At 39.8% G+C, this 12,814-nt stretch overlaps 1 protein-coding gene across 10 annotated transcripts in view; it reads left to right on the top strand.

The window, feature by feature from the left end:
* prom1a (prominin 1a) overlaps positions 1-12,814 on the top strand; it is an 87,135-nt gene that overhangs the window by 50,966 nt on the left and 23,355 nt on the right. For all 10 annotated transcript variants that reach the window (XM_024269373.2, XM_024269372.2, XM_024269380.2 and 7 more), the window contains 3 exons: positions 8,284-8,404; positions 9,494-9,557; positions 9,846-9,935. In XM_024269373.2, coding sequence (XP_024125141.1) covers positions 8,284-8,404; positions 9,494-9,557; positions 9,846-9,935 — 275 coding nt within the window. The remainder of the gene's footprint in view (positions 1-8,283; positions 8,405-9,493; positions 9,558-9,845; positions 9,936-12,814) is intronic.

Below are 12,814 nucleotides of genomic sequence, written 5' to 3'. Positions count from 1 at the left end.
ACAGACTGGAGACCTGTCCAGGGTGAACCCCGCCTTCGCCCTTCAGTAGCCGGGATAGGCTCCAGCACCCCCGCGACCCCAAAAGGGAAGAAGTGGACATGAAGATAGATGATAAATGTTGCTTTCTTATATGGAATATACTGTAAATATATTGTTCTCCATATATTGAGAAATATATCGTTGTTTTGTAAGGATATGCAGTCTGTTGTCCTGAGTGCTGAGCCAGAAAGCAAAGCTCTCAATTTACCGGTTGATCTTTGTTCCAGTACTAACCTGTGATCATGAGCTCTGGGTCAGGACTGAAAAAACGAGGTTCCGAATACAAGCGGCTGAAATGAGCTTCCTCCGTATGGTGGATGGGCACTACCTTAAATGGTTTATATGTGTTTAGCACTTTTCTAACATCCTCAGGGCCCAAGGCCCTTTACAGTCACAGTCCCACTAACCCATTCACACAATGATGGCGACTCCACTGCCGAGCAGTGGCGCAAACCTATAACCACCAGAGGCAATGTGGGGGTTCAGTGTCTTGCCCAATGACACTTTGACTCAAGAGCAGGCAAGGTGGGAACTGAACCTGCAATCTTCTGGTCAGAGGTTGACCACCCTACTGCTTCACCACAGGGCCACAGATAGTGTGAGAACCTTGCTGCTTCTCCACATCGACAGCAGCCACTTGAGGTTCTTTGGGCATTTGGTGCAGATGGCCCTCTGGGCAGAGGCCCTGGGAATGACCCCGGACACGCTGGAGAGACTGGGACTCTCAACTGGCCTGGGAACACCCTGGGCTCTGCCCAGAGATGCTGGAGGAAGTGGCCCGGCTGAGGGAAATCTGGGCATCTTTGCTTAGACTCTTGCCCCTGCACCCCGGTCCTGGATGAGAAGATGGATGGATGGTTCCACGGATTGTATATTACTCTCACGAGACAATAAGAAGTAGAAAAATGTTGTGTTTTTTCTTTGTGGGGTTGCTAACATGTTAAAGGTATAGACGTATTCAGGTTAAATGTAAAGCACGGTGTTCACAGTAAAGAGCTGAGCTTCAGAGAGAGACTCTTGCACCCTTCAAACAGACCTGAGTGGCTCTCTATGAGGCATAATTAGCTTGAGAAACATCAAGGGAAAGACAGCCCATAATATTAAGCAGTCTCCATGACTCACTTTTGTCCCCGTGGAATTTTGTATCTTCATGCCTCAAAGCTACCATGATGCTGTACATCTAAATGAGAGCATGTGTCTATTGTGAGAAAGTGACTGCAGAGACACATTCAGTCCCAGATTCTACATAAACGTGTACAACAGTGAATGTCTGAGGGTTACTTCAGCAGGATAAGAAGCTTTGTGGATGATGTATGATGACTTGCAGAAAAAGAAGAACAAAAGAACTGACTCAGATGCCACTGGGAAGGTTTAGATCGATACAGAGCAGCACGAGAGTTGACTCATTGTTTGAAAACGCATGTGTCTTCTCTGTGATGCATGTGCCTGTCGTGATGGAGTCATGCAGCTGCTCTTCACAGCATCGTCAACACGTTTAGAAATATGATCAAAGTCTTCTCCATTTAGGATAGTGTCAAAGTCAAGGATTTCTTATTTTTCAGTTAAAAACAAGATTTCAATAAATTCATTAAAAAAAAAAATTAAAATTAAAAATACAATTACCAACATCAAACAGGCCAGTTAAACTGAGTTTATTTTTATCAGAAAATTACAAATATTTCTTTGGATTGTTAAATTACTGTCGTAAACATGTGGTCTAATGAGAATGTACGATCCTCTGTGGAGTGAAACTGTTTTTGAGGCGTGAGGTGCATGGTGTGTATGTAGTAGTGCTGTATGTTTTCTTCATTTTATTTTTGGATGCTAATAACTGTTGAAAACCTTCAATCAAAATGTCCAATTTCACAGCAGTCAATAGTTCTGTAGTCAAGGCTCAGTATGCGTAGTCCTCATTGGTCAGCAGACCTGTTGTAAATCAGTATTATTTTTTACTTTGAGCTCCTCCTCTGTCTCTCCTCTGCCCGCTGTTCCCCCTCCGTTAGCCGCCCACCTCCCTCCCTGTGTTACACTGCTCTGTCTCCCTGCTGCTCACTGGAATCTGCTGCTAGACAAAGAGTCTTTGAAAGAAAGCCAGGCGCTTTGCACAGAGCTTCACAGCTATGGAACAGCCTGTTCAGCTGAAAACAAACTATAACATGTCATGAAACTCCTCCAAATATGAAGACTAAAAAAACAACAACAAAACTGGAGCTTCATTGAGGCAAATAAGGAGTTGATTAAATGTTTGTAATTTTAACTGGATGATCAGTGGTTTGATTTTCAGGACTTTGATGTGAAAGGTGCAACAACACACAATCACACACAGACACAGTAACTTATGTACTTTAGTGGGATAAGAAGGGAGGGAAAATACACACTAGGAAAACTAATTATGTTTAAATACTACATCTCTTTCTAATGGGTGTTTTGGAAGATTTCAAATAACAAAACTTAAATTGTTTTCATTTCATTAAAAAACATTTCTTTTCGTCATCCATCCTTACCGTTTGTCAGTGACAGAAGATAAATTCTGCTCAGAGAACATGTTTTTGATAGTGTAAAGCATGACCTTTTTTCTTCTTACGAGTAGATTTTTATTTCATCTTGCTAACTTCCTGCTTGACCAAGTGGTTGACCACATTTTTATTTTTCAAAAATATTTATTGTTTGATGCCGTCTGGTGTGGTTAAAAATGGTTCAATTGGTTTCATTCTATTTGCTGTACACTATCTGCAAACTTTTGTTTGTTTGTTTGTTAGGCTTCCCTGTGATCTTAGAACATCTTAGAAAAAGACTTTTAGGTTGCAGGATGGACAGGAAGTTAATCTAGCTACTAGATTACATTGAATGAAAGTGTAAATAGTGAAATTGTTGTTCACCATACAAGACTTTGGACTTCAACACTGAGCTGATTCAGGCTGCACTGGACTGAAGACAAAGAACCCCACCAAACATTTATGGGAACTTCTGCAGGGAACTTGGAGAGAACTTTCTGAGGAGCATTACCGTTCTGTAGAAAGAATGACTGGACTATCTGCAGCTGTCACGTCTTGAAAAGGTGATGAATGAAATGTGTAGAGATCATTTTTTTTATAAAGATCATTCTTATTTTATGTATACTTTCTCTTCAGAATGCAACAAAATATCACATTAAATTTTTTCCAATGAAAAAACAAAAACGCTGACATTTTCAAACGATTTTGACCATTACTGTGTGTTTTTAAATTGTCATTTTGGCTTTAGGATTATTAGATTTAGTTAGCCTTTCACGCATAAACTATAATCATTGTAATTAGTTTAAAAAGTTAATCCATTAACAGTAAAATGGGAGTTGGAGCATGCACATGTTTCTCTGGGTCTCTTGCTCCCTCCCAGTGTGGTTAGTAAGCACAAAACTCTAATGCAAATTCCTGAGTGTGTCTTTGATCACAGAAGATAGTTTAACCCAATATGAGAAGGATTTATCTTAGACAGCTCTGGAAATAGACATTCAAATAATGTTTGACCATAATCCTGATGACACATGACTCTTCCCTCAGGATGCAAATTCCGAGCAGTTGAAGAACAGCACTTAAGTACAGTGCACCAGAATGTGGGTTAACTCTGGGGGCTGGGGAGTGAGTGTTACATGCTTGAGTGGCTCCATAGCTTTTACAAACAGCAACAATGGCCTGCATTCAGTCTGACTGTAGTTGCCAGGCTGGAGCAGTCACCTTTCAGACCCCTCCTTCTCCATTCAGACTGCTGGAACTGGACCACTGTTGTCCAATCCTAGAAGAGAGACTAGTAAGTCCAGTCTGGAGGTCTTGTACCTTTATTTTGAAATTCACCTTAGTTTCAAAATTAAATATCAAGTTTTCAATTCTTCTTTTCATATTAAAATGTAAAACTATCATGTGCCTGTGTGTGTTGGGTAGGGGTGGGGGTGGGGATGGGGGTACTGCCAGGGGCTTCCCTTACCAAAAATAAGTATACTCGAGTTTATTTTAAGTATACTTTTTTTAAAACTAAACTTAAGATAGCATACTTTTAGTATACTTGTATGCACTTATAGAGATAAACTACAAGTTCATGTTAAAAATTGTTTAAGTACACTTTTTTTGACAGTAGCTGTATATTTTTTTAATGTTCCTCATGGAAGATACGTTCAGTTATCTATCTTTAGGTTTTTAGCAAGAAGTCATCGATTACCAAAAATAAGTATACTTCAAGTATATGTTTAAAAGTATACTTAAGTATAAAGAAGTAAATACCAAGTATACTTAGAAAGGTATACTGAAAGTTTACTAACAAGTTTACCTCTTGGTACTAAAATGGCCCACTTTTAGTTCATAACAAGTATACTTAGGAGAATACCAGAGGTGGGGACTCGAGTCACATGACTTGGACTCGAGTCAGACTCGAGTCATGAATTTGACGACTTTAGACTCGACTTGGACTTTCCTACCTCTGACTCGTGACTTGACTCGGACTTTGATATACATAACTTGTGACTTGACTCGGACTTTAGCCCTCTGACTCGGAAAGACTTGCTATTTTTCCCCTAAATCCACAGATTATAAAGTATATTATAAAGTATATCGAGAAAAAGCCGCGCGCCGCGGTCCTCTGTCTGTGTATGTGTACATTCGTGTTTCGGCCCAACATCCAATCAAATTAGAGCCACGTTTGATTGATGTGACAGCCCAACCAATCACATTGCAGAAAAACAAAGCCCCGCCTCCCCTTTAAAACCGCGATTTCCTGCCGGTGTTCTTAGTTCTGGCATAAAAGTTTACAGATCGTCAACAACAAACGGTTTGCAGTTCACAGAGCATGTGGATTAAAGGATTACTCACAGAGATTCAACAACAACCAACTTCATCTGACTGTAGGAGCAGCAAAATCAAGTAAGTTCTGAGTGAAAGCTGGCGCTAGCTTAGCGGCTAACCGCTAGCTGCTGTTAAATGAATGGGAGGTGAACTCTGTTAGCGGTACACATAGACACCGCGCAGCTCAGTATAATCATAGAGTGACAACAGGTGATTTTGACATTTCCACCACTCAGATCTTTACCTGGGATCTGGGCGGGACGCAAACGATCATAGCGGGAGCAGCAGGGCTGCTGGGGACCCGAGCTCGGTTGTTTCCTGATAGAAATCCAGCAAAGGTATTATAGAATTCACGGAGATGCTGCATGAGGGTGTTTTCTTTCCCTTTTTTTTTTGGTTTACCACTTTTGCTGCTGTATGCTTTGTGGTGTGTTTCAGAGAAAAAAAGCATCCTCTTTCTTTGGGGGTCACATTCCCTCTTGAATATTTGCTGTTCCTTCCTTTTTCATTGACAAAATATTTACATTTACTGCTGAGTTTTTAGTTTGCATGTCTTTATTTAAGTGTTTCACCTGCTATCTAAAAAAGAGATTTGTCCACCACCTGCTTCATCTCGACTATGGACTTAATCATCACTTGTCCCTCAGCTTTATCTGAATGAACTCTTAGATTCGTAGTTGTAGAAGCTAATTTTTCTTTAACTGTTCTGGTATCGCCTGTCCGTCCTGGGATGGGATCTCTCCCTCATGTGGGAATCCCTAAGGTTTCTTCTTTTTTCCTGACTCAGGTTTTTTAGGAGTTTTTCCTTACCGGGAGGGAGGGTCTAAGGGCAGGGATAACCAGTTTATGTAGTCTGTTTAGTTTTTAATAATTGTTTATATTTTGAAGCCCAATGAGGCAAATCTCTTTGTGATTTTGGGCTATATAAATAAAATTGAATTGAATTGAATTGAATTGAATACAAGTTATTTGATTCTAATGAATTTAATCATGAATATACTCATAATCTCTGTATTCAGAGTATTTCCTGTTCAAGTACAGCGTGAACAAAGTAGTATTTTGTGCACAGCTTTGCAATATATATTTATACATAAAATTTCACGTGAAGTCACTTTCAAAATATATGTACCAATATATATATATATACATGCATACACCACATTTAGTTTTATATTTAGCATTTTTGTTTTATATCCTACTTTTCTGTCTTGAATACAGAATTTAACTTAACTCCTGTTAACTTAATGTGAGATATTTTGACAGTAAGTTGACAGAAATTTTGTACTGAATACAAAAAAAAAAATAGTTTTCCAAACAACAAAAACTAATTTCACAACAGAAATGTTAAACATAAACCTAAATATACTATTCATATATTTTGTTTTGTTTTTTGGAGTCAAACTAAACCACTCTGCATTTTACGTTCTTCCTCAGTTCTTCTTCCTGTATCTGCTCTGTTTATAAAAAACGTGCAGATATGAAACAGAATCATAAGTTTATTAATTTAGACTAAAAGAGTCAGTACCTCATCACCCACAGGCTTAAGTGCACATCACTGGTCTGTAGTGAGGGGATTTAAAGGGACCATACCATGAAAAACCAACTTTTTGAGCTTTTATGTGTATTTTAATGTTCATTCCTCACATAAAGAACTCCAAAGTGGTATTTTGATTCACTCATGCATTTCTGATTACCATAAATCCTCTACAAACTGCGCTGTTAGCAGCAGCCCCTCCCATACCCACGAAAACGAGCCTCATGATCTGATGTCACAGAGTGAGACCGCCCCTTTTAGGAAGAGTCTGCTCTGATAGCTCCGCCCCCAGTCTAACACCAACACCCAATTTCTCCACAGAGCTAATGATGATCAGCAAAAAACACTTTCATTTTAGATGCAGAATATCGTATATCTTCCTGTTGTGTCTTGAATAAATTCCAGCTCAAACAGTTTGTTACTTTAGATGCGGGGCTCCTTTAAGACCCCCCATTGGGCACAGTCTTGAGTGTATTTTTGTTGTGAAGAAGTGTAGCGATGGCCGGGCCTACTAAGGGCAGATATATGGTATGTGCATCCATCTTTGAAAAAAAATTGATATTTATTTTTGAAGGAAAAAACGAATACACACTGCTGGCTCTAGAATGAAATCAAATGGGCGGCAGCCACACGCAGCAGCAGGCGGAGCCTCAGGAATTTAGTTGTTTTACTTCCGGGTAGGACAAAAACTAAAGAAAATAACTGGTAGTATTTCATAAATGTTTTTTTAGTGTTCCAAAGGTAATATATGATCATATATATGGATATAGTTCACTCTGAAAGGCTTAAGAAAATCATGGTATGACCCCTTAAATATCCAGACTACCCTGGTTCCCTGCTGTCTCCATCTTACCACATTTCAAATGTGGTTAACAGTGTTTTTGTTATAGAGAAATTATTTTGGATTTTTGAAGTGGAGATGCATCTACTCAGTGGTAATTTAGCTAAAATGCTTGCAAAATACAGTTCATAAAGGCACACATGATCTGTGTAATTAATATTATATTGTTTTTTAAATGACTTGAAATGACTTGAAACATTAATAGTAGGACTTGTGACTCGACTTGAGACTTGTTGGTCATGACTTGTGACTCGACTTGGGACTTGAGTGCTTTTGACTTGGGACTTGACTCGGACTTGAGGACAAAGACTTGGGACTTGACTCGGACTTGCAAAATGATGACTTGGTCCCACCTCTGGAGAATACTTAAAGTAAACTTCCTGGTATACTGCTAGTTTACCTCAAGTTTACTTTAAGTTTATGAAAGTATACTTAAAATAACCTTTATGTTTATGGCATGTGAGACTCAAACCCCTCCAACCATGTTAAGGTGGTGCTTCCTGGACGCACCATTAATGTTTTTAAAAGTATGTTTCTGAAAAGTGAGCAGCAATGGGGTATAGCAGAAAGTGAAATGGTTAAGACCCCCGAATCTTTTGCATTCTCGTGTTGTTTTGTAAATATCCTCCACTTTTCAATTATTAACTTGGCAAAAATAAAGCATACCATCTGCAACTGGAATATTTGACAAGAAAAGCCTCTCAGTCCTGTGAGATTTTAGCTGACATGCAGCAGGAGAGGAGCTCTAAGCCCTCCATTCCTAGCACATGCATGTTGTGAGGATCAGGCTTAACAACATTGAAAGAGAAGCATTTATCACCTAAGTTTCTGAAATAACAGTACACATGTGTAAAGTGGTTGTAGCATTGTTCTGCAGGCGCTGTCAGCTGAAATGGCTTTGGAAGGAAACATCGCCCCCTACTGGTGATGGCATGTCCCCTCCCCCTCTGCGGAGAACCTGTTACTGGTTTAGTGGCTAGAAAATCTGCAGGGTCTCTCTTAGTGACAGAAGGACCTAGCTGAACCCTGATGCTCATGATTGTGTCTCCTGGTTGCAGGATTGGGGTGTTATGTTCATACGCTTCCAACCAGAACCTGAGCTCCCAGGTGAAGAACATTCGACGCCTCGTCAACAGCAACATGAGAGACCTGCACACCTTTGCTAATGACACACCAATGGTGAGACTACCACACAATAATAGAGAGAGGAGAATAACTGATGTAATTCACATCTGTCTACGTATCACTTTACCTGGAATAAACTAACAGAATGTCTAAAATGAGCCTCTGAAAAGACAACTGTGTCTTTTGGGTCAGTGAACTTTTAGGCATAAAAACATTTGGGTTTTCCTTAAATGGCGTGTTCTTTTTAGAATATTTAATCCAAAACATTGTATTAGTATTTCAGTATTTTTTTAATGTAAACAATCATTAGAGATGAACATTTGAGTCTTTGGTGGGAACAGAGTCTTTTAGTTCATGTCAAAGGCCTGTTCAAAAAACAGCACTTTATATACGTGTTTGTGGCCATCAAGCCTTTTATTTGTAACACGTAGCCTTTCAATATTTCCAATCACTAAATTGTAGCAGTTTTATATTTTTTGATGGGCTATATAACCGTTTTGATTTCTTTTAATCTGACAGCAGCACATTCAAAGTGCTTTCAAAATAAAATGATGTCTCAACACTCATCCTCCTGATGCAACAGATTTACTTGCAGTTATCACTATATTGCAATTCTGTCATTGAAGAACTTTTGCTTCTGAACAGAAACTATGTGTTGCTGTGCAGGAGAAGATAACAACATGTGTTTCAAACGTATTCTTTTAATAAAATAGTTTTGACAATAGATTTGAATCACCATTATACTTAGTCATCTAACATGTCTGCATTTTGGAGAATTGATAAAGTACAGACTGTAAGGTCAGGAGTGGTTGAAGCTGTTTTTTTTTTTACTATTAAAGGTAAAATACACTGATTTCAAAACCCAACTTAAAAAGATTTGGTTCGTTCAAGAATGTCACATGTCTACTGATCATTTTATGTCACATTTATTTGTGTATACCTTGGTTTGAGAAGGTTTTTTAGCTTTTACTGTGCAGTGTGTTCTTATCTGCTTTTGAAACATTGCTTGTGTTTTATAAGTTATTTAAAGCTCTTTTCTAACTCTTACGGGGTTTTTTTAATTATCCAGTTTCTCTGTTTTTTTATGGTTTAAATGAATGAACATGTTCATTAGTAACTCCTTGCCCTGTCTCTTGCTTCCAGCAAATTGATTACCTAATATCTCAATATGCAACAGCCAAGAACAAAGTCATCTATGACCTAAATAGTAAGTAGACCTTTTCCGTTGCCTCTGATTGTGAACTGAGAAATGGCTTGTTGAGCTCTTACACCTGTGTGTATAATTAATATCTAAAGTTTTGTCTTCTTTTCCTGTTACATTTATGACATGGCTGCAGGAATACATTTATTGTGTCCTTTTCACCCAAAAATCCACAAAGCCCAGATGCTTTTTTTGTAGTTATAGGCAACAAAGCAGAATATAAATTAAAAAGAAAAGATTCAGTTGTTCAACATTTTAGTAAAGTCTCTCAAAATGTTGCTTTATTTTCAACAGATATAGGCCCATTGCTGGGTGGAAGGATACACCAAGAACTGCATAAGGAGGTCCATCCTGCCCTGGACCAAGTCCTTAATATGGCTGGAGGTAAAACCCCTCTGAATTGATTTGTCCCATTGATCTGTCAGAAACAGTAAAGTTCAAGCTGCTGTAAGCAGAGAACAACTCGGCATGAATAGCCACACACAAGCAGTAATATCTCTCATATTTTATGCTTTTTTCATCAAGTCAAAATCCAGAGAGCCATCAAAGGTAACAGTACCTGAGTACTTGCCCACAGCCCCACAATCCTCTGATCCCTAACTCTGTGAATGTTGTTATTTGCTCCAGTTGTTTTCTTCCTCGAGCACTGGAACTTACCAAGCCCCAGGTCACACCTTTGTTAACAAAAGAGGCTAAAACTGCACTATGCAATGTCTTACTTTCTGAGTATAAATAGAATTGAATAGCATGATGACGTAGTCACATCAGTTTTACATTTGGTATTTGGAAAAAGATCCACCTTGATTTGGTCTGAGGTGCAGGAGATCATTTTCTGAGATTTTCAGAGATTTTATCTGACAGATCAACAAATTTGTTGGTTTGTTTCTTCTTACAATCTAATTCATGCACATACAATGAACCTTGATGGATTGGTTTTGATTTTCTTTTTTCAATTACAAAGAGTGGTGATTAATTTTCTATAAAAATTGAGCCTAGTGCAGTTTTAAGGCAAATGTGTCTTTAATCTTTCCAAACACCTGTAAACCAGCATGAGCATGTGTGTGTGTATATGTGCAATACCCTTCACACTACTGCCTACCTCATCACTCAAAAGAGACAATGAAACACGTCATGCCGGCTCAGACGTTGTCCGGCCAAACGAGGTCTGCGTCAGGGAATGAGGAACCAGAACACCCTGATGGAAAGTGGGCCACTGGAACAAGAAGGAAATGGACAAGATATAATCCTACTCAGAGAGAATGTGGAGTGAATGGATTCTTCAAAATCCACAATCGAAGGTTAATGCCAAGCAACTTTTAGCTCAATGTTTCCACAAACGACAACTGCTATCTCAACTTCAGATTGAAGAGGTACAGCAAAAATACACCACTACCACCCTAGGGCCAGAACATGAGACCAGAGAGGATGACATACAAAACTCCAAACCAACGTGGAATCATAGCCTTAATAAATACCATTATACTGAGCAAGGCAGCAAATGAACTGGAGGAAAGGATCTCGGCTAAAATGAACACCAAACAACCATGACACTGACTGAGGTTTAGTGAAATACCACCTGAGAGTCTTCAGCAAACGGTAAATGCAGCATTGAAAGTATTGCCTACTATTGAAACAAAAGAACTGGTTTACACTTCACCAGCTGTGATCCTAGAGATGCTTGGCTATAAGAGCATTGGTCGAAGCAATGCCCACCATGGAAGCAACGGTTGGAAGCTATGATCAAGGCAGCCTCCGCGGGTGGTTTCTCCTCCGAGCTCAGGTCCTCTACCTGATGAGATATCTGAGGTTTTTCAAGGATCTGCTGTAGCCACTCCTCCAGTTTGGAGGTAACAGCCCTGAGTGCTCCAATTACCACGGGCACCACTGTCACTTTCACCTTCCAAGCTTCCTCCAGGTCCTCTCTGAGTCCCTGGTATTTCTCCAGTTTCTCATGTTCCTTCTTCTTGATGTTACCATGGCTGTGTACTGCCACATCCACCACAACGGCTTTCCTCTGTTCTTTATCCACCACTACAATGTCTGGTTGGTTCTCCATTACCATCCTGTCCGTCTGGATCTGGAAGTCCATCAGGATCTTTGCTCTCTCATTCTCTATCTCTTTCAGAGGTGTTTCCCATTTTGACTTTGGGGTCTCCAGTCCATATTCTGTACATGTTTCTGTATATTATTCCAGCTACTTGGGTGTGGAGCTCCACGATTGCTTTCCCCGCCAGCATCTTCCACCCTGCAGTTATGTGCTGGATTGTTTCCTCTTTGAACAGCCTACAGCTTGGGTCTTGTCTGGTGTGGTAGATCTGAGCCTCTATCGCTCTTTATTGCTCTGGTACTCAGAGCTAGAATTAAGGTTGAGTCATTATCCATATCCATTGTTGATTATTTGGCTGAGGAGGTTCTGACCAATGTGCATTCATATGACAATCTGCTGCAGTTCAAACTGAGCATCAAAATGGGGAAGAAAGGTTATTTAAATCAAATCGAATGTTGTACGATTGTTGGTACCAGACGGGCTGGTCTGAATGTTTCTGAAACTGCTGATCTACTGGGATTTTCTCACACAATCATCTGTACGGTTCACAGAGAATGGTCCAAAAACGAGAAAATATTCAATTCTGTGGGCAGAAATTAGTTTTTGATAACAGAGGTCAGAGGAGAATGGCCAGACTGGTTCCAGTTAATAGAAAGACAACAGTAACTCTAATAACCACTGGTTACAACTGAGGTCTGCAGAAGAGCATCTCTGAGCGTACAACGCCTCCAACCTTGATGGAGATGGACTACAGCTGTAGAAGAACACACCAGGTATCACTGCTGTCAGCTAAGAACAGGAAACTGAGGCTACAATTCACAGACTCGCCAAAACTGGACAATAGAAGATGGAAAAACGTTGTCTGGTCTGATGAATCTCCATTTCTGATGCTGCATTCAGATGGTCAGAATTTTAGCGTCAGCAACATGAAAGCATGGATCCATCCTGTCCTGTATCAATGGTTCAGGATGGTGGTGTCATGGTGTGGGAGATATTTTCTTGGCACACTTTGGACCCCTCAGTACCAACTGGTCATGGTTCCAACCCCACAGTCTACCTGAGTATTGTTCTGACCATGTCCATCCCTTTATGACCACAGAGTTCCATCTTCTGATGCTACTTCCAGCAGGATAAGACTCCATGTCATAAACTGGAACTATCTCAGACTGGTTTCTAGAACAATGAGTTCTCTGGACTCTAATGACCTCCACAGTCA

The sequence above is a fragment of the Oryzias melastigma genome, linkage group LG2 (genome assembly GCF_002922805.2).
Source record: "Oryzias melastigma strain HK-1 linkage group LG2, ASM292280v2, whole genome shotgun sequence".
Lineage (NCBI taxonomy): Eukaryota > Metazoa > Chordata > Actinopteri > Beloniformes > Adrianichthyidae > Oryzias > Oryzias melastigma.
The sequence above is the reverse complement of the archived record's forward strand: the minus strand, read 5'-3'. Positions and strand labels throughout refer to the sequence as shown.